Source organism: Anas acuta, chromosome 3 (genome assembly GCF_963932015.1).
Source record: "Anas acuta chromosome 3, bAnaAcu1.1, whole genome shotgun sequence".
NCBI lineage: Eukaryota > Metazoa > Chordata > Aves > Anseriformes > Anatidae > Anas > Anas acuta.
Window position 1 is genome coordinate 66,705,998 of NC_088981.1, and position 22,646 is coordinate 66,728,643.

Below are 22,646 nucleotides of genomic sequence, written 5' to 3' on the forward strand. Positions count from 1 at the left end.
ACTGTTCTGGTGTGCATAGCTGTTCACGTGGTGTGGTAAAATTGTCATTTACTTGCAAGTAGAGCTGCTGATGGTGAGGGTGAACTCACTGACGTTGGCTGATTGGTCTGAAATGCTGACTCTGTCCTTGAGAGAGCTTCAGGCAGTCTCTAATGTCATCCTGGTGTGAAATATTGTTGTACTAGAGTGAGCTTTGCAGAGCTGTCAGCTTTTGATAGCGCTGTAGTAAAATCTCCCCGTCAGGATCTTTTGGCTGTGTAAACTTACACCGGCTGTCACTGGTGATTCACTTCTGGTCATGATCCATGTCAAAGTCACGGTGTGGAATAGAAAAACAGGCCTGCTTTGGTAAGGATGCATCTGCTGTGAAACCCAGTTAAGTCTGGCGCCGTTGCTTTTTGTTCTGCACTAGGTAGAGCAGCAGTACCGTAGCTGTCACTTAAATAAGCCTCTGTACGTTCAGGCAAGTTAGAGGTATTTTAGGAACCGAATATAAAGATGGTGGTGCTGTTACTTTGTATGTGTAGGTCATGTGGGCTCTGCGCATGCCACGGAAATTAGGGGTGGTAATGATCCCGATTTAACTAGCTGCCTCCCTGCCAGCAGTAGCTGCCAGCAGTCTGTAATACACAGACAAAGATGGATGTTTTTGTGGAGTGAAATTTCAACAACTGCTGCCCTTTAATAAATAGGCTACTTCCTGCACTTCATAGACTCTGTTGTTAGCTGATCTGCTTGAATGCAGGCACAGCACCATGGCAGTGTATTTAGGTGGCCAAATTCAAGGATACAGTCAACTGCTCATATTTCCTGATGCAACAAGCAATGCTTGTAGCCAAATGACAACATACAGTCAAGCAGCACATAAATCTACAAGAAATTTGGGCTTCTCTTGCCCCACTCTGTATTTTGGACAGATGGACCCCTGGCTGGCGATAGGCAGGTCTGAGACTACAGCAGCAGGGTAAAGCAGGTGTGCTAGCTGAGCAGCGAGGGCAGCCTTGGGTATCTTTTTCTCCTCTTACTTTTGGTTTGTTCACTGTAGGCTGTCTGCTGCATGAGAGGTCAGGCATTTACAGAGAGCTGTTCAAAAGGAGGTAGGGAGCGTAAAATGGGGTGCGTGGCAAGGGGTGGTTTGTCAGGACTTCTCTCTGAAAGCCTGTTTCAGATAGTGAAACTAGCAGATTATTTTTTAAATAATGACCTGGGCTAATGGGGCCTATAAGGTTGCATAATTACCTTCCCTCAGTGATGGGGAGGTTAATTTGCTCTCTGGGACTTCGAGTCAGGTACCCTTAACTTACTGTTGGGACTTCTTAATGAGCGTATTTCTACTATATTGTGCTTTTTTTGGCCTTTTGTGGAAATAGGTTCGATTAGCCTTGAAAAGCTCTTTTTCATATAAACAGTGTATTTTCATAATAGCTGTGTGTTGTGGAGAATCACCATTAGGCCAGCGAGGTCAGAAGATGTAGATGCACCATGAAAAGTAAAAAGTTTAGACTCCTGGAATATGTGGTTTGTTATCTTTTTTTAAAGGATGCAACAGGTTTAATGTCAGGACTTCTGGGCAAAGAGAAGGTGTTTCTTGAAGCGTCCAAGCACAAGCACGGTCTCTTGGCATGTCTAAAATAGGGAAATGGTGTGTTTTTCAATCTGTTCCAGTTTTAAGACTATTCTCTTCCTTGGGACACACTAAACAGAGGTCTCCTAAACAGAGAAAGCTCCGCGAGTGAGGAGTGAGACCAGTCTGCCCCCTCCCAGCCCCTTCTCTGGGCCTCTGCTGTAAGGGATGGGCACGATCCCAGTGGGGATGCCAACAGGGAGCACCTGAGTGAGGACACCCATCTGAAGTCCCAAGCATGGTGCAGACAGCCCAAGGTGCTTCTCTGGAGAGCCAAGTGGGATCTGGCAGGCCTGGGCTGATAAACCCATGCTGGACTCATGCTGATCTGTGCGAGTTCTGTGTGCGTACAGCACAGAGCTCTTCAGCACTGCCAGCTCGAGGGTCAGGCTCTGTGAGTTCACTTGGAAATGCTCTGTGACCCCCAGGTGCAGAGGGAGGGGTGTGCTCCTGTCCCGCTGTGCTGGCAGTCCCACTGGACCACGCTTCAGCACCACACCTGGGGCTCTGTGTGTCCAGAACGTGTGTGCCTGTAGGTGTGAGATAGAGAAGAGATTTTAGCAGGGTGTTTTAGGATACTTTCTAATACCTCAACATAGAATAACTAAAGAGATCCCAGCGGGGCTGACTGCCTACCCCACAGCACGTTTGCACTCTTTGTAGGGTCCAGCTGCGGCGTACTGTTCCACCTTTTGGGATGTGCAACGCACGCTCGTGAGGTGTTGGGGGACCCTTCTTTGCACTGAAGGTGGTTAAATGCTGGAACAGGTTGTCCAGAGAGATCATGGCATCTGTCCCCGGAGGTGCTCAAGACTCAGCGGGACGTGGCCCCGAGCAGTCGGATCCAATTAGCCGTGCTTTGAGCAGGGGGCTGGACTGGATGACCTCTGAACGTCCTTTTCTACCTACATTATTCTGTCCTTCTGTGCTGTTTGAAGCTTTTATTACTCAAAGGGTAACGTTATTACCCTTTTGAGGGGCTGTGTAGGGATGATCATAGGTCCCAATACTGTGCATCCTGTGACCAAGGGGTCGGAAGAGTTTGACACGTAGTGCTGTGTTGATTTGATGTGCAGGAGTTAGGGTAGCGTTATTTGCTGCATTTCATTTAATGCTTGCTTAATGCCATAAAAGCTGGAATTACACCGAAGAGGTGTATTGTACTAAAAGGGTAAATGAAACTGAAGTTCCTCTTCTATAAATGTATTTTAAACGTCTCCTAAACCAGAACTGCCTCAGGCTTAATTAGCTCGGCTCTTGCTGGAATAGCTCGCTGCGGCCTGGGAGCGCGGCGTGCGCCTGCTGCCGAGAGCGGGGCTATTTCGGGAGAGGCAGAGAAAAACTACTGCTCCCAGCGCAGCCAGAGTGTTCAGTGAAAGATGTGGCAGGTGGGGAAGAAGCGTCCCAGTTTCCTACTAGCCCTGTGTGAGCTACCGCACCGCGGTGTGCTCGGTGCTGAGGCAGAGGTGGCGCCTGTGGTGGCACCGCGAGGGGATCGTGGCTGGGCCTCTTCGCAGGCTGCTCTCCATGGCCCACCAGCCCTCATGCCTGGTGCCTCTGGTTTTGGGTTCAGCCACCCGATCCTGGGGCTTTTGAAAGCAACTCTGTGGAATAACTATGAGCTAAGAGGCTTTTAGGAGGAAAGGCAAGAAGTTTGAGGAAGAGAAGGGAATACATTGCACAAGGCATGGGTGCAGCAGCACAAAGGGGAGGGGGAACTGAGGGAGGTACTGAAGACAGGGAGAAAAGATAGAAAAATGGGTCAAAGGAAAGAAGATCAGTAAATGTAAGACAGGTAAATGTGTGTGGGGCGCTTATATATATGTATACATGTTTACATCCTTTTTTAACATCCTTTTCTAAACTATGTCCTTGTCGGTCCTTTCCCACTCGGGATACGCTACGATTCTGCATAATTTTCTGTGAACCAAGTACAGCTGGAGTTAGGAATGAGCTGCAGATGTCATTGCGGAGGTAAATTGCTCTCACGACTTTGGATGGACGCTGCTGAAAGTATTTTAATGACCTAAAAATATCCACATGTAGCCTGAGAGACTTTACATGTGAACTGATACTTCTTGGTGAGTCACTTCCTGCTGCAAGCGTTATGCAAAGCGTGCTGCTGGAGGGGGTGGACGTGTGTGGTTATATAGAAAGCTGTGCTCGTCTCCTGGGTTGTCTCTGTGCCTCTGCTGATTTGGAGCACCAAGTACAGCAGTCGGTGTTCTGCCTGTAAACAACAATTGGGTTTAGATGCTGGTTGTTGGAAGCGGTGATGGTCCTCTCGGGTGGTACTCTGTGGTGTATTTTCACTTGGACTGACTATAATATAGGTACATACTGAGAAAAATTCCTTGAACAGAGGACTTACTTGGTGCTGAGAATCATGCTTAAACCTTTTAACCATTATTAAAAATAAAAATAATAAAAAAAAAAAGCAAAATGAAACTGACCCTAGGTGGATAGGTGTCTCACAAAGCCAGCTTGTGTGCAGCCACAGCATCCCTGCTTGAGGTCCCTCCTGTGATAACTGACAGCTTTTGGTAACACTGAAACAGAGTGAAGGGCTGTAGACACCAGTGTTAACCACTTCATTGCTGTTTTTTATCACCTCTGTCCTGTGGGTTTTGTACAGTTGGAATGACTGTTTCAACAGCAAAATCTTCAGCTGGTTTCTGTTGCTGGAACACCTTCATTTCTCTGCTTGTAGTTGAGTGCTTGCAGTGCAAAATCCTGCTGCGAGTTGAGAATCGCTTCTAGAACAGAAAATACATGATAAGAATCTTGGTAAAGTTATTGCAAGAACAGCTGGAGGGCTGTGTTTTTAAATAGTAAAAGTGTATTTACTTGGATTTCTTGGGAGGATTCCACCTAGCAAAAGGACCTTACTTTAAAAAAAACAAACAAACATTGGCACAGAACCTGTTTCAGACCTGAACTGTGAAACACAGGGCTCATTTTTCACTGTGACCGGTATTTTGTTGTTGATTTCTGTACTGTATCTGTAATGACAGACTTCTGGCTTCCTTCTTTGTAGGCTCAGATTATTCCTCAGTGGGATGGTTACCTGGTACTGAATCCCCGTGGCAGTCCGCAGCCATTGCATCAAGCAGTCAAAGCAATCCTGTCAGAAGACACAGTATAGCTTCCGACAGCGGGGACACTGGGATTGGTACCTCCTGTTCTGATAGTGTGGAAGGTGAGTTGACACTGTCAAATTTTGGATGTTTCTGAGAGAGAAAAGATCCAAAACGTTTTAAAGGTATGTTTTCTAAAATAATGGTGCTTTTCCAAAGCTGAGAGCATGCAGTTCTGCATTTTGCTGACGGTACCAAATCATTATTTTGGTGAGGTTTAATTAATTTACTTCTGCATGAATTGTGTACATTCACTTACATTTCTGCCACAGCGCCTGTACTTGTGTTCCATCTTTTGAGAATTGCAGTTACAAGAGGTGCCAGATTTAAACAGAGAAATAATACCCCATACACCATCACTTGGTAAACAACTGGTAAAAATAGAAAAAAAAAAAAAAGCAATTGCTGAAAGGGCAGTGCTTTCTGGTGTTTATTGTGTGCTTCAGCAGAGAAAGCTTACTCATTGGACTGGGAGGAAAATGGGATTGTTGTCCTCTTTTGTTGGGAAATATGTTTGTTTTATTGCATGGCTTTTTACATATCGCCAAAGATCTCTGAGGCATATCAACGGCATGTAAAGGTTGTCAAAAGTCAGTCTGGACTCAATCATCATTACTCAAAGTTGTGCTCGTCAGGGAGGGGTTCAGCCTTTAAGTTAGCAGCATCTCCATAATATTGCTACCCTCTCCACGGGCATGTGGGAATAGGAAATGAGGCCGAATGAGAAGGAAACCAGGCAGTAATAAGGCTTGAGGTTGCCTTCTTGGGAACTTATATTCCAGTAAGATTTTCAAGAGTAAGCTAAATCAAAATGGGGCTGTAGCATACTTCTCTCCTGTGCATTTCTGTGTCAGGGAGTTGGCAGCTGAAATGAGGAAGAACAGGGAGAATTAGTAGAAGTGAATTAAGGGATGCTGTACATTGCAAGAGGCAGAAGTCTCTACAGGAGGGCTGAGTGAACGCTGAAGGGAGGTCCAAATGATGCCGAGTTAAGTCTTTTAGGCTTTGTAGATGAGGGAATCCTTTCCCCTTTCCTGTTGTATATGTAGGTTGGAAAGGCTCTCTGTAGGAAACTCCTTATAACATTCTTGACACAAACTTTTATTTTTAATCTGTTGCTAGGTTTGCTAAAATTAAATTTTACTCAAATACTCAAGCTCTTTGATGTGGAATTCAAATATTAAATGGTTATTAATGAAGAAGTCTTACTGCATTTTTATTTTTTGTTTTTGGGAATGTAAGGGGTATGAATCTCTCTGATATACACTATATGTGTACAAGCTGACTCACTCAAGTGTTGCAGAATAGCATTTTAAGATACAGTATTTGAGTTAAAACCATGGTGTTTTTTTTTGCTTTGCTTTCTCCCTTCTTCTTTTCTTGAGGGCTTGCTTCCCCATTTGAGGGGTGGGAGGAAGGAGAGGAAATGAAACAGCACCTTTTCATCAGATGTTCTCCTGGCTGAAGAGAACAGCACAACTGTTCTTGGGGGTGGGTGGGAAGAGGGATGACACACTGATGCAATCACAAGTTTGATAGTCATTTGTTAGCATTTAACTAATAGCTCTGTCCATTTGCATGCTCTCAGCAGAGCGCTGTTACAATCTGTGTTTGGAGTTTCTCAACAGAAAGTAAAGAGGGAAAAAATTTGCAGCAGCAACTAGTTCCTGATGTTTGTGCATCTGGCAATACTTAACAATGGTCAATTTTTCTGTATCTTTGATATTATCAGTATCCTGCCACCTTCTTTTGAGAAGCTTCAAGTAGTAGAAAAGAAAATGTTAAAGGAGAAAAGAGGGAAACGTAAAGTGAAAGTTAAGGCAAGGAGTGTATGCCAGGTTTGGATATTGAATGTCTGTACATTTCTAGTGGAAAGTGCTGTTGCCTAAGATACCTAGCTGTCTGCATCTCAAGCTGCTTCCCCAAAAAGAAAAGAATATTGTTGCGATCTGTGGGACTGCCAGGCCAGTAATTGCAGGCTTGATGCTGGCCATCTGCTCTCAATGTGGGGCTTGGGAAGAAGCCCTTGGGGATTTTGCAGAGGGAATTTTTTTCACAAGTCAGCAGATCATTACAATTTGTAACAATGCTCAGAGAATGAAATGTGGCCTAGCTATTTCCTTTCTACTACGCCTACTAAAAATCGAAAACCTAATTTCAGAATTAACGCTAATATCTTTAATTATGGGAATTGCAGGTGAATTAATTTGTGCAGACACGTGGTTACTTGTAAATATACTGGTGGAGGGAATGGAGCTCCAATGCATTTAAAATCTGTTTTTACTGTTTTTCATTGGATCTTAAATATCCATTCAAATTTATCTATTTAGTCATGCTTTATCTGAGGAGCATTCATTCTTTTTGAAAGTGCAGGGCTTAAAAAGTAAAACAAAGTGGCTCTTGTGTTCTGCTCACATGTATATGGTTTGGGGGAGAGATGGGTTTTGACAAGGGCAAGATAAAATTTATTCCACTGTTTGTTTTTGTTATGTTGTGCAAAAATAGAAAAATTAGGAAATTAAATGACTAATTGAGTTTCAGTATTCAGAAGTTGAGCAATGTTCATGTGGACTGGAGGAAGCTGAGGAAAAAAATGAGACAATAAAAAAACCTATAAATGCAGGGATGTTAGCTTGGGTAGAACGGTCCTAAATTTCTAATTTAATGTGTTCTTAATTTAAGGATTAATGTAAAAAGGTGTTTTATCTTTGTGTGAATGACAGTTAGTGTGGTGTTCAGTGTTGTTTTCCTGTCAGTAAGCAATTCTGGATTCGGATCAGCTTTTGAGCGAAGAGGAAAAACACACAAAGAAAAAAACATATTGTGTGGAGCAGGAGGAAAAGCTTTTGATACTATCTTTTCCAGATCCTTTCCTTTTTAAACTTTTCTCTACTTGCAAGCATAGTGTTAGTACTATTTTCATCTTGTCCTGTGAGTTGTTTGCTCTTGGATGTTGAATGCAGCAAGTCTTCAGAAAAATGTTGTGTTCTTTGTTAGGAAAGATGCTGGAAGTGAAATATAGAGCACTATGAAAGTGCTGTTCATGTTGCAAAAACTCCTTTATTTCTGGTAGAGCAGGAGGGTGTGTTCAGGAAGAAATGTGTGGAAGAAAATGTTTGTATTGGTGGCTAATAGCTGATCAGATACCAGCAAAGCCCGTCTGACCCATCTTTTTGTTCTCACTACCAACTCTGAAATCAGCAAGATACCACCCAATGTCAAACATCTAGCAGCTATACTATTTTTAGGCCTTCAGATATAGGTTGTCTCTTAAGCTTCAGACTGAGAAAGTTGTCATTAATGTTTTCTCTCTTAGCTTGAGTTTTGAAATAAGGCTAAGGGGAGGTGGCTGGCACGAAAAAGCCTCTCTTGTAGTGAAAAACTGCAGGTATAAAGTTCTGAAAACATCCCTTTACAGGGTGTTGTGCCTCATCTTTGTGCAGCTCAGAAGTTTTCCAAATGGAAGCGGATTTCAGAGAGTTACCAAACAAATATTTAGAAGTCTTTTGATGTAGGAAATGTGATGGTAAACTCAGCTGTTACAAATTCTTTACTCTTCTGTTTACTTAAAATGCATGTTCTAGATTAAAGTGCTTCTTTGCAATTTGCAATATCCATTAGGAAATAGATGTGGGATACTACATGGAAATGTGCCATGCATTCATGAAACGCAGCTTCCTGTTCTCCATCAGCAGTGATAGCATTTATACTGTTTTTAATAACCATTGTGACACCTATGCAAGTCATCCCGCAGTCGCTGAATTCAATACCGTTCTCAATACCATGTGCATAGGAAATGTGAAGCCTACATTTTAAGTGTTTTTGAGACTGTTTTTATTTGGTTTACATAATTGGAGAATCAAGGTCTTACCAGAAATTAAATGGAGTGTAAACGTCAGCAGAGCTCTTTCTTCTGTGTATTGAGTTTTGCTTTTTGGACAGGAGGGATACGAACTAGATACTGAAGTGGCAAGATACAGGGCACGCTGCTCTTGTAGGCCAAAGCATTTTCCTGTGGAAACATCCTTATAAAGCAGATCTCTCTCCCTTTATTAAATTGCAACCACTAATGGCAGGTCAAGGTTCCTAATTAATAAGCATAACATTCATAATATGGTGCTTTCCTGAAAGAGAGAGGATACAGAAGATCACAGCTACAGCTGTTTCTGTGGGGAGTTGATGTTCTGCTAGTTAAACTGGTTTTTAATAAATCCTGGTAGAAATGCTGATATAGGATGGGTGGGTAACAGTGTTTCTTTTCATATCTAAAGCTGAATAAGCTTTATTTTGGAATAAGCTTTATTTAAATTGTTTGCAATTTAAAACATTGTTCCGTAGTTATAAAGAGGTTGCCTTTGGGAGAGAAGTTTCACAAGTGGTGATTTGGGGAGCGTTATGGATCAGATGCAACATGCTTGATACATTATCGGTGCATTTTGGATAGGCAGGACTTCGCTGGGATACTTGAATGATAGAATAGGAACTTGTTTTAATGCCGTGAGGCCCAGAGGAGCTTCTTGTCTGTCATTTTTCCTGAGTATGTTACCTTGCTATCAGATCAAAAAAATCTAATTAGTTCAATTTAATTGTAGTGTTTCTTTATACACCAGGGAACATAGTGCAGCCAGCTCTGAAGTTATTTAATTTTGCTATTTCGAGCCTTCTTCTTCCAGGAGGTCCTGAGCATTGTATTCTGATGCTCTTTCTTTTTATTGAGAGGAAAAATGAAAAGCTAATAAAAATAGCTACTGAATAGAACTTAGTGAAAGGCAGAATTGAATGTCAGGAGGCAAAATCTACTGATGAGGCGTTCTTGTTTGCTTAGTTTAGCATGCTGCTAAAGATAATGGGATTGAGAACGCATACAGTCAAATACTGGTTTGCACTGTCTGTTCTGATGCTGGCCAGGAAGGTGCAGTAGCAGAAGGATCCCAGGTCTTGAGAGCTGGCAAGCATACTCCGTGTTCATTGTCTACTGTGCTCTGTGGTTTTGGAAGATGATCATTTAAAGGGATTTCTCTGAAACTCTGAGTATTGATCAGTCTTTAAGCATTTGGATCCTGGCAAGTTGTGGTGTAAGTGTGATGAAGTTGCTTGGTTATTTGGAGGGAAGAAAATAAGTTGGAGCTGTTCTTCCTTTGTTCCTTCCTCTGTACCTTGCCAAGCTGCACGTTCTGCAATGCTCTCTGTAAGTCAGCCTTGCTGTGTTACTTGGATATTATCTGTCCTGGCGATCAGAAACGTGCACTTTGCTTAAGCCTGTATTAAATTCTGTTCCTTGTAGGAGAGGTACTGTCATTCCTTGCTACAAGTAAAATGTCTGTATTTCTGAGGGGAATATAAATATTTAATGCTCAGAGGTTGGCTGTTTATTTTCTGAGTTTTTTGCTAGGATTTGAACAAAATTTAAACCTGCTTTATCTCAGAAGTCTAGTAGCATATTTCTAGGAGTTGATGGAAAAAATTATGCCATTAACTTTCCACTAAAGTCATGGGGAAATTGACTGTAGTGTACTATGTTTGTGGATCTGTGTACTCTGAATTTAAAATTGGCCCGAAGGCACTCGCTAGTACCACATGTGAGTATGCTCTGCAGAGAGAAATACATGCTGCTTTAACTTGATACATTGCCTTCTTTTGTGGTAGTTTGTCCATATAAACAAACTCCTAGGATGGGCATGCTCAGTTTACCTCATGTAAAAATTATTGGCAGGGTTTTTCTCCAACTAGTGGGAGTGTTTCTGCCCATTTACGCTTGGTGAATTTTGCCTTCAGCTCACATCAGGACGTGATCCTCAGAAAGACCACTTCTGTTGGTTCTCATCAGAAATAACTCAGGGAACATAAATAGTGCTTATTTAGCATTTGGCAGCATTCACTTCGATACTGTGCAAAAAGTTATTTCTGTCATATATAACTTGGAAGTTTATGTTTCTGCTTGAGTTGTCGGAATGAATGTGGGTAAGATGGTGTGCTGGGGTCACCTGGGCTGGCAGTCTCTCGCTCGCTCCCCATCACTGTGGGGTAGGGGAGAGGATCAGAAGGGCAAAAGCAAAGAGAGGAAATAAAACAAACAAATAAAAGAAAAACAACAACAAAAACCTGTGGATAAAAACAGTTTAACAAGTGAAGAAAAAAACAAAGTCCAGAAAAAACTCAAGTGATCCAAAAGCACCCCCAGCAGAGGGATGTCCAGCAATGGCTGAGCAATGGCTACTTCGGAAAAAATACCTCCAGTTTTATGGCAGAGCATGACATTCAATGTTACAGAATACCTTACTGGTCACCAGCATTAACTCAATCCCAGGCACACCCAGTACAATCTCCACCCCTTATTCCATACAATTTTCATGATGTTCAGGCCCTACAATAGTCGGTGGATTTTCATCAACCACCCCCCCACCTCTTTCCTGTCCTTCGGCATACACACAGGTATTATTCCAGGAGTCTACGGGCCATTCCCATTCGAATACCCATTCAGTTCAGCTACTCTGTTCCATCTGAATGGATGGACAGAGATACACTTTTTGAAAAATTGAGGGTGGTAAAGCCCAGGTTTCTCAGAGAGGTTGTGGAGAGTCTCCATCCTTGAAGCTGCTTGAAACCTGCCTGGGCATGGTCCTGGGCAACCTGCTGTGGGTCATCCTGCATGAGCAGGGGCATTGGGCTGGGTGATCTCCAGAGGTGCCTTCCTGCCTCAGCTGTTCTGTGAAATTAAGTGGGATTTTTCCTCTTAAGGAGGAGAAAAGGATCTCCTTTTCCTGCTTTCTTGCCTCCTATCTTTCCCTGAGGTATTTTTTATTGGTCTTCTGAGAAAACAAGTCAGTTATTTAATATATAGTCATATTTTTGTATTTACAGTGCAGCTTCTACTACCAAATGGTGGGTCTCAAAAGCTAAATCTTTGTAAGCATTACAAAGAACAGAGTTTCTAAGTAGATGGTCATATAAAACTCCAATTTATGCAGTCATTTATAGAATAATACCAGGCAAGGTGTAATCCAGGGGAGTTTTTTAATATGTGCAGTAATCTGTGTTTTTAGAGTGTAGTGGATATCTGACATCCTGATAGGAAAACAAGGAGAATCATACAATGATCTTGTCTATGTTTGGGTTAGTATCATGGGACCTGGGCATGCTGAGCTTTATACGTTTTGAGAGATTTCAGGGAGGACTTTGCACTTTTCCTTACTGTCTGCAATCATCAGCCCTGTAACTCGAGGTCTCAGGATGCAAACAGGAGTCAGAACAGAGACTGGTTTCAGAGAACAGCAAAAGAGAGGAACATTTTGAGCCATAAACTACCATTACATGAACACTGGAAACATATTCAGTTACTATTCAATATTTAATGTACACATTCAAGCAGCATTTGTAGCCTTACCTGGAAAAAAAAATAATCACGTGAGTCCTCTTTCAACATTTCCACTCTAGACAAAGTAGTGTCCTTAGCGGGTAGCCTGCAGTCATTTGGGTGTTGGCAGTGAGTTGCTTCTACCCTCCTGCTGAGCAAGAGAAGACCTGGTGATGCTGCTGGGAGTTCTGGTTTGGGACTTGGCAGAGAAGTCTGGTCCCATCCCCTGTAGAAAGGTTTGTAAATCCTTCAGTTTTATACCACTGACTGGTTCTGGAAGGCTTTTTCGTTGCTTTTAGTATTTATTCAACAGACCTGTTTCTACCTTCATGCAAGCACTGGTAACACCTTTTTTTTCCCCCCACCTTTTTTAATGTAAAGTCTAGTTAGTGTGTTCAACATCACCCTTTATATTAACTATAATTTCAGTACTGATAATAAAGAATTGTTGTAAAAAGCTTTGAAGTAGAATGTGGAAGCTCCCTTAAAGAGAGCCTTCAAGGCCTCACTTGTGTTTCTGTGTGCTTCTGTGGTAAGTGAGATGGATTGCTGACAGCAATTCTGGCACTACAACAACAGCAGCAACAAAGAGCAGTGTGCAGAGACCACACTGGGATGGAGCGTACTTACCCCTTCATCTCACTTCCCCTTCAGGGTAAAGGAAGTGAGAGAGTGCGAGTGCGTGGAACTGTGACCATTTTGTTTTTAAAGTGCTTTTTTAAAAATTTTTCTTTTCACTATCTTAAATACTTTTTACCCAACCAAATTTAGAAGCAAAACTGGTGGTCCCCTGTTCCCCAATGGAAACATGATTAAAAATATCTTCTTTTCCCTCTTCTTTCCCTTTAAAGTGCTGAGAGAGGAGATTTTGCTGTAATAATGATCACAGTTGTCAGCTGCAGCCATGGAAGTCTGCACCATAGAGGACAGTCAGCTACACAAGGGTCACGTCTTTACTACAAGGAAACAACCATTCGTTCCAGGCATTTTCTTTTAGATGTGCCCCTGGCTAATTTGAATTTATGAAAACTGCGAATTGAGATGATGATGGGGTTAATCCATATTTCTTTACATTATTTAGAGAGCTATCAACAGCTATCAGCTGTCTTTCAGTTAATTCAGACTTGTTCATTTCAGTTATACAAGTGTGTTTTCATTCAGACTGAAGAGAACACTGGAACACGGATTTTGAGGTGAAAAGAGGTTGCAGCAAACCTAGGAAAACAAGAGCTAAGTAGCTTAAAAGGATTTGTTTATCTAGAGGAATAAACTTGGTTTATTTTTTGTAATGAGTCACATCAGTTTTAGATAATATTACAGTAATAAGAAGTTCTCCTAAATATTTTTTATTTAAATGTAGGTGTTCATTTCAGTGGTTACTGTAGTCCTCAGAAAATGAAATCTCATCTTCCAGCTGTGTTGAAATGAAGTTGCAAATGAGACCTCCATCACTTACATCCTGTGGTAAATCGTTTCTGTGTAGTTTTGTTGTCCTTTGGCATTTTTAAAGCTCCGGGAACTGATGTTGATATTCTCACTCCATCACGTTGTGGTCTCGTGGTGCTCATAAAGGTTGCTTCTGCTGTGTCCTGGAGTGGTGACCTGTAGTGCTCCAGTGTAGTTTTACTGAATTTTGGAGACCTTGAGGAATTGTCTTGCTTTAGGTATGCTTACTTACCTGCAATAGCTGATTTACCTGAGTTTAAATATTTTTAATACTTTCAGCTAGAAATGCAAATATAAAAGTAGCATGTCATTAATTAATTGCAAATAGAAGTATTTGAAGAAAACTGAGCAGTAACCAGGTGCTAAAAATGACTTGGTCATTAATGGGTCGTAATGGGAGAGAACAGGCTTTTTATTGGTACTGCTGCAGAAGTGTGTGAGTGAATTTAATTCCTTTTTCTGACAGCACATAGCTTTGCTGTTCCTTTTTTTTTTTTTTTTCCACCAGTAGTGAGGTTGTACGGACGAAGTGTAAGAGGCAGGTTCTTATTTCAAAATCCACTTGTGTTTAAAAGGAATCTGTATGAAATACATCAGAAGAATGGAGGTGAGAACGTCTCCAAAGCAGATGTTGCTACATCTGAAACATAATATTGCAGATGCTATTTTAAAATAATCTGTACATAGTCAGAAGAATAGTCTTTCTTATACAAAATGCAGAGACAAGACTTTCTTGTCCAGTTTTTGCTGCTAACTGCATTTGTTAGGATGTGCCAGGCAGCACCAAGTGACCTGTTCTCTGAGGATCAGCAGTTTTTAGCCAAGTTCAGAGCTGTGCTGAATTTGGGACCGGGCTGAAATGAAGTTGTTGCTTAAGCTTTTTTCTTTTTGTGTGGCTCTGTTATTAAGAACTAGACAGTATCGGTAGTGTTGGTACTGCCAGGAATAAAGAAAGAAACAGCAAAAGAACTTGGAGGCCCTGCGTTTCCTCCTGGCTGCAGAATGGCCCTTGAGAGAGAGAAATAAACAGCCTTTTGATTTGGGGGTGAGATGGGGGACCCTTGTCCACTTCTTCCTGTTCCAGTTGGTTGCTTGCTCTGTAGCTTCACAGTAAAAGAGTGAAATGAAAGGCTGTTGCTACAGACAGGACATCTGAATGTGTCCGAATTTAAGCCAGTCGCTAAGAAAACCATAGGTTATGTCCCAATTCAAAAGGTACCGTTTCTGCTCTGTCTTGATGATTTGGCAGTGCTACTGAAGAAAGAAAGTTCAACTTCAAGAGTGGATTTTAAAGGCATAAATTTATTTATTTATTTGTGTAGCAAGTCTTAGGTGCTGCTCCTCAAACTCCTGCTGTGCTGTGATGCTTTTTTTCTTTTTTTTTTTTTTTTTTTTTTTTTACTTATAATGTGGCTTAAAGTTAGATCTCTTCTGAATCTGTTCTGAAATTGCCTTAGAATGTAGAAATTGAGTCTCATCCCATGGATGGCAGAATATTGGCCCTGGTGAGAGGAAACTTTTCTCTTGGTTTGGCTTGGTTTCATTTTTATTGTTAGTTGGTTTTCTTTTTTGAAACAACCCCTAAGCAAAAAACACAGCTTTGCTTTCCTGTGAAATCCTCAAATAAGCTCCCCGTACTGATAGCAAGTCCTCTCACGAAGTGACCACACGGATGCTTTGTGAACGTGTGCTGCTTCATTTTAGGACCCCCTATGGGTAATAAATATCTTAACATTTATTAACCTGCCTTTGGACTACTTTTGAAATTGTTGGAGGGGGAAGAGACTTCATTAAAGATGATTTATTCCTTTGCAATTTTATTTTCTTTTATAGTAGCTTTCCTGAGAAATGTGTTGAAAAGATTATGCTTCACTTACGCTTATGGGAACAAATGTAACTCCAGTAATGAATAGCTTTTCAGTGAATATGCAAGCTTTTTCTGCAGAGAAACACTTCAAGGCAACCCTAGACAGAAATACTAGCTGTGCAGATCTGAAGAGTATCTTCAGCATATGAGTATTGTTTTCATTTCTGATCTTGTTAGTCAGAGGTTTTAAAAACAAAACAAGGCAATTCAGATGTTAAGATTAGAATAAAATTATGCCTATGCTTGGAGAAGGATGATTGGTAAGAGATCAAATATTTTATTATTTCTAACGCAAAAACATACTCCCAGCTGATAGTGCAGCTCTGTGCAGCTTTTTCCATGTTTCTTCTAATAACGTAGTACAGAATGAAGCTTTTCAGAGATGGTATATTAGTTCTTGGTTTGATAAAGAAGATTGCTTTTTTTTTCTTTTTTTTTAAATTTCATGCAGACCAGATGTATTGTACTTTTAAAGGGAAAGGAGTTTGGTTTTGTAAAGCAGATAACACCCTTATGGTGTGTGGGGGATCAGACCACAGACCATACCATACCAGTGGTCTGTTTCTGTTGGATTAACAGGAACCTTAATGTTCTTGTAAAAGATGCAGGAGTAAATTTTTAAATGTTAGATCGATTTCTTCCTGCTTACCGTATGTCTGGTATCACTGGGAGGTTCAGGGTTTGCAGCCTTTTCTGTGCACTCCCTGCTGCTGTTCCTTCAGACACTCAACCCTTGAAACAGAAAAAACGGTAAAACTGAACTGTATTTGGCATGTGTTAATAACTTTTTGTATTTATGGATTACATATTACATACACATATTACATCCCTCCTCATTATCGTTATATGACAATATTTTTCCTCGAGATGATGGGATGGATTTCTTTATTTTTCTGTTCTTATTTTTTACTCTTGTGGCATGGACCAGAAAGTTTGTAAGGATATTGGTAACAAATCTGACGGAATGCAGAAGAGCTTTTTCTTTCCCGATTAACTTACTATTCTGGGAGAAATCACTTTCTGATTTTGGGATCATAACATCCTTCTTGAGAAGATGGCTTTGGAAAGGAGATGTAAGTGGAAAATGTTCTGCTTGCATGATGCCCACCAGATACGGTAGCTGTGACATGGCCATCACCTCCTAAATCTATGTCACACCTGGCACTGAATGCCTGTGGCAGATCTGACCTGAACCCTGCTTTGCGTCTGTCCTGTGACCCGGGGCAGACGTGAAGTTTTTGGCTGTTGGCCCTTATTTTGTCTGCTACAACTTCAGGAAGTGTGGCCAATAAATTTAAGCATCCGCCATTCATGTGCATGTTTCAGATTATTTTTTTGCCAAAACTGTGTATTGTGTTTTTAGCAAGCCTAGGCGTAACAAATCAGAGTTTAAGAATAAATAATATGTATGTATACACAAACACAATCTTTTTATTGTATATATAATATTGCTATATGATAAACACACACACATATATATAATATTGTGTAATGTCTGTGTATGTGTAAATGGATCTTGCTTGGAAGAACAAAGCATGCCTCCCTGTGTTTGGGATGCGACTGTTAAGCGTACAGGGTGATTTTATTCCCGATGTGGGTGTGTGCATCAGAAGGCTGAACATCCTGTGCATGTTCCTGAAATTGTATGAGCTATGATAAACTCTTAGTGGCACATCCTTTTCCATCAGAGTTTAGCCTGTCACTGTCAAAGGCTAAAAATACCTTGTATTTTCAAAAATAGAACCATCTTTCTAGGCTAATTTAAACAATGACCTTTTTTGTATGAAGCGACAGGAGGTTTTCAGTTTTCCCACTTAAAAGTTTTATTACAGGAGCACCTAGAGATTCTGTGCAGAATTAAGGTTACTGTTCTAGCTTGTGTGCAAGCGCTGCCAAGGAGCCACTTAAATTTTAGCTGGATGAGAGATACTTTTGGAATAAGGTTTTCCTTCGAGAAGTGGTATGGTTAGAAGTATTCCCTTCTTTCTCACTGTGTTAGCCATCTCCGTCAGCAGTGAAGAATGACTGCACAATGACTGCAAGATTATAATTAGCTGAACTCAGAAAGTGAATTAAAAACATGTTCAGAGTGTCTGGAAGAGAAGGGATTCACTGGGGCCCATAACCATTAGCTGCTGTTATCCTCGAGTGATAGGTAAATCTTAATGGCTAAAGAAGTCTAGTTGAAACGTTTTTAGAGAATATTAAAAATTCAAATGCGATGGGATGTATTTTTGTTTGAGTTCAGGCAGTAATAAACTGAGGTCTGGCAGATCATGGTGCAGGCATTTAGTAAAAGGAGCATGCAGATAAGACTGACTAACATGGCATAATGATCTTGGGATTTAACATTTGTTTTCTAGCAGGCTGCTTCAAAGCAAGAATCTTAAACATCTTTTATTACTGCACCAAATGTGTGCTTGTAATGCACACTAGTGGCTTGTGTACACCTCCTAAGTTTCGTTATGTAAAAGAAATTTGAGTAGTACTATCTCTGAGTTAGGATGTTTAAACTCTATATAACTTTCTGCATTTATGTCCAGGAAAGCGCTGTTGGCATACAGCGTGACTGTGCTCGATCTGCGGGGAGAGCTGCAAAACCAAGTAACATCACTAAATTCAGGGTAAAAAGATCAGCTCCAAAAACATGTGGTTACCGTCATGCACATGTGAGTCTGATGTCAGATCTAAGAAGGGTCGTTCTGGTTTGGAACTGAAGAGGAGGCTGGTTTTTATTATTATTTTTTCATTGAATCTTAGAAATCATGGCCTTTCTGTAAGTTTGCAAGTTACACCAGAAAGTTTGTTCTGTTGGGTGGTACTGCTTGGGCAAGAAGAACTCTTTTGCCCTATGTAGGTGAGGAGAAAAAATACTTGTGAATAAATATCCATGGTGAATAAAACAATAGCAGTTCTTGTGGAGACTGCTCCTGTTACTTATGTTGTATCTGCTCTATAACACAGCCTCCTGAAAATCTTTAGTGAAGTGATTTGTGGCTTCTGTAGGCCTGGAAATGTGCTGTCCCTGTGGCATATGGTCCAACCATTATCTTATGTTACTTTTTTCCTTCTTTCAAATCTCATCAGTGTCACCAGTGGCAGCACTCCTGTTAGTGCTTCCCATGACTGCCCCATCTTTTCTTTCCCAATAGCGGTGAGGGATAAGAGGGAGAAAACCAGTCTGACTTGAAGGAGTGTGCAAGATAGATGTGCTTTCCATGTTCAGACCTTTCCATGAAATCTCTCTAATCTTCACCAGATACTCAAATTACCTTACTCCTTGATGCAGAGGGGGCTATGGTAAAGGACGCTCAGCTTTACATTGAGTCCACACTTGGCACAACCGCTCCAGTTTGCTGCTTTGCCAATTCCTCACTAGCTATTTGTCAAAGAAAAGGCATGAAACATGGTTCTACCCATACTTCCTGGTTTATCATCTTTGACATAACTTCTCATGTTAGTTATGGCTCAATTCTCCATGTAAAAGTTTGGTCTTTACTGTTGGCTTAAAAAAAGTTGTATGTGATACAAATAAGAGAAGCAACAGGCCTTAATTTATACTTGAGAGATTTCTGCTTTTAGAGTATCTTCACGAGATGGTGCTGGAACACTTGGCTTCTTTTTGTGCTGATTTTTCTTGTTTTCCCTTGTGAAATGACGTTTTCCTAAACGTTAAGACTAGTATCAGTAAGTGATGTAATCAAACTCTTGCAGGATGGGAACAGGCAACGTATATGTGGATGCAACGAATGAATGGAAAAAAGGTGCAGATGTTGTGTGTACCCATGGCGTGGGTACCATGAAACATGTACCATGTTCCAGAAGGAGTGAATATCTTGGAAAGAGTTGAGGAATATGAGAAATGAAAATGCTCTTAAATACATGCTTCTAATGTTTTGAATCACAGAATGGTTTGGGTTGGAAGGGACCTGAAAGCCCATCCAGTTCCAACCCCCTGCCATGGGCAGGGACACTTCACACTAGACCAGGTTGCTCAAAGCCCCATCCAGCCTGGCCATAAAAAATTTCCCTATCCTTTTAAACCTTTCCTGGATGGAAATGGGACTTCAGAGTAGGTAGAAATATTAGGAATATATATGAATATTTATTTAGTTCTGGCAGGTCATGTTGTCTGGCAGAATTAATAAATGTGACTTACTGCATCGAGTTCTTGTTTACAGGAATCCTCTGGGAGTTGTAAACTTCCATGAGAGTAGTATGCCCTTAATTTACTGTAAAAGTTGAAAAACGTTAATTAGACTTGCTTAAATGAGTGGCTATTATTCCTGCTGCTGGGGTGTGGGTGTGGGGACTTGATGGAGAGTGTGGCAAATACAGCGGACTTTTGTGTTTCAGAGGTCTCATAAGAGGACTTAAATTTTCCTTTTTTTTCTTTTTTTTTTTTTTTTTTTTTTTTTTTTTACTCTGAAAACTTGTGAATTTCGGGTTGGTTGCCACATCATTTCTCGTTTTGTATGGGCTTGTGTACTTACCATCATAAATATGCATGAGGAGATTCTGTATGCATGCACGTATATATCTTTGTTTTTTCACGGGATCACTAATCTTTTTGGCCTACAATAAGTAAGAATATCAATCAAAGTTTAAAAACAGCGTGCAGTACAGAAGCAAGGATAATTACTTTCTGCTTTTTGTTAACAAGCTGTTCTTGTGTTCAGTATTTACAGCTGTTACCAATACAGTTCTGCTGTTTCCACTGCTCCGTCTTTTCAATGTCCTAGTTGCACCAATCTGCCTACAACCACTAGCCCGATGTGAAAGGGAATTGAGCCGTGGTTAATTTTTACGAGTATTTTATGGAATGTGAAGCACGCTAGTTCTGATTTCTCAAAAATCATTTGTGTCAACCTCTCTTCTAAAGCTGAAGAGCATTAATAGCCTTCCACCACTTGAGTGATGATGGGAAGATCTGTACGTAGCTTCTAAAATTGCTGCCCTTTGCAGAGGTTCAAATTTCATTCTGGTAGCTTGGATGTGGGATGAATGCCATTACGATTTGCTATGTTAGGGATTTGCTGGTGCTATTAGGTAACGCTAGAAAACATGCTAGACACTGCATTGCGCAAAAGGGCTCTCTTGTGTTTCTCTGGGGTAAAAGAAGACTTCAGTTATTAACATCATTAGACAAAAATGATGTATAATTTTTGAAATACTTGTCGTAAGTCGACAATTCAGAATGCGTGAGCTGGTGGTCGTGGAGCTGGTCCTGTTTCAGAGCCAGGGAGCAGGTCCCAGTGAGCCATTTTCTCCCAAGCCTGCTTTTATGATGTACTTTGTTCCCTGCTTGTTTTTATCAAAAAGCAAAATCTGAACTCGAGTCTAGCTTTTTAAGCGTTCTGTTTTTAATTTCTATAACGTGCTGTGCTAGTAATACCAAAACTGAGGTGTTTCTGAATAGGTTGGAGAGCAGAGAAGCAGCAGCCTTTTATTGTTTTGCAAGGGTCAAAGCACTGCTAATGTGCTTGGATACCATAGTGACGAGTACTATAAATACCCAAATACGTGAGCCAGCAACTGGAAATAAATTTATAAACACTAAATTCTTTCCATTATCAAAGGCAGCAATTGAAACATTCTCTGCTCTCCCACCTCTGTCTCTGAGCTCACAACTGTGCACATTGGAAAACAAACTGGACACACAAGCCCTCCGTCTAATAATTTTTGTGGCCTACTGAGAGAAGTAATCGGCAAACTTTTAAAAGAAAAGTTTAATTCTGATTGCTCTTGTCAATCTTGTTAGTTGTTTGTAGACGGCGTGCCCCTCTTACGTTTTAATACTGTGTTTCATAGACATTAGTGCTTAGAAGACTGAGCAGTATAGGTAGCAGCACTTGGAACAACTTTGCAATTCTCATGCCATATGATCTGCTCATTTAAACGTGAAAGCTGTCCTCAGTAATGCTGGAGATGCAGCGGGTGGGTGGGGAGGAGTGCGGGCATTGAACCAGCATCCCATTCAGGTGCTGGGTCATCCATCCTGGCAGGACTTGCCATGACAAACTGATTTCTGGGATTCGATCACCATCACTCTAAAACTTCTCCGAGGAAGGAAAAGTTTGTGTCTGTGTGTTGTCTTCCCTTTGTTTTGAATGCTTTAGCATTTTCTAATCTTGAATGACTGTAGAAACATCTCAGATATACAAGCTGGAGTTTGGTTACAGTTCTCTTCTCTGCAGGGGACCAGGTCTTTTAACCTGAGACTGTTTATGGCATGTGGAGCAAGTGTTGTGTTTCATACCAGGGAAGATGGATTTGGTGGACCAAATGGTGCCTGACATGTATACAAGTTGGCAAAAGAACTTCTGATCTTTCAGAATGAGATACATTATTTTAAAACTCTTATCATATTTAATGATGTACTCTTTCTTACCCTTGTGTTTTAGCTGGATTTGTCACTTTCATTTAATTAGTGTGCTTATGCATTATATTTTCTAAAACATGTCAGGGCAGTCATCTCTGTCCTCTCCTCGGTGTAGGCAGTGATGAAAAGAAAGCAATTTAAAAGCGACATTTTTTGTCTTTTTTTTCACTGGCATTTCATATAAAACATGGGGAAGTAATAAATTTCTGTTAATTTTTCTTTATTTTTTAGTTTAGTTCATCTGTTTGTTTATTTATTTTAGAAATGATTGCAAAACTAAGTATTCTGTTCAGGAAAAGCCAGGATAAAAGACTGTGCTGGGTATTACACAGTTCTCTCCTAATTTGGTATCTGTTTGTAATTAAAAGCAGATCTTTCAGCTGGTCTTTTTCCTTCCAAAGAACACAAATGGCTCTCAATTTCCAGAATATTTCCAAAAAAAGTGACTTACAGGTCCAGATGGCTCGTAGGTAACCACTGTTACATAACTACCATTGCTTTGCAGGCAGGCTGCTAACAGGTGAAAAAGAGCGGGTAAGCATGAAGATACGCGTATATATTCTTACATCCAGGAAAAATTCGAGCACCAGTGTTCAGATGGCAACGCTTATGAGGTGATTTTTTCCTCTTGCCTCTCAAATTGTATTTTGTGACTTCTTTGATGGTGGACATAAAAAAAGGAAGTATAGTCTCTCTCTGGAGAGGAGGCTCGTCTTTTACAGTGCAGAAATCCTCCTAAGAGTGTAAGATTTAGTTCTAAATATAGCCTCTGAATTAACACAGCTAATTTTGTCAGTGTATTATTCACATTTGCTCAAACTGTCAACTGTCCTCTA

General features: G+C 40.8%; 1 protein-coding gene across 5 annotated transcripts in view; it reads left to right on the forward strand.

The window, feature by feature from the left end:
* Window positions 1-22,646, forward strand: part of CEP85L (centrosomal protein 85 like) — a 150,056-nt gene that overhangs the window by 50,361 nt on the left and 77,049 nt on the right. For all 5 annotated transcript variants that reach the window (XM_068677612.1, XM_068677613.1, XM_068677611.1 and 2 more), the window contains one exon: window positions 4,662-4,823. In XM_068677612.1, the coding sequence (XP_068533713.1) occupies window positions 4,662-4,823 (162 nt within the window). The remainder of the gene's footprint in view (window positions 1-4,661; window positions 4,824-22,646) is intronic.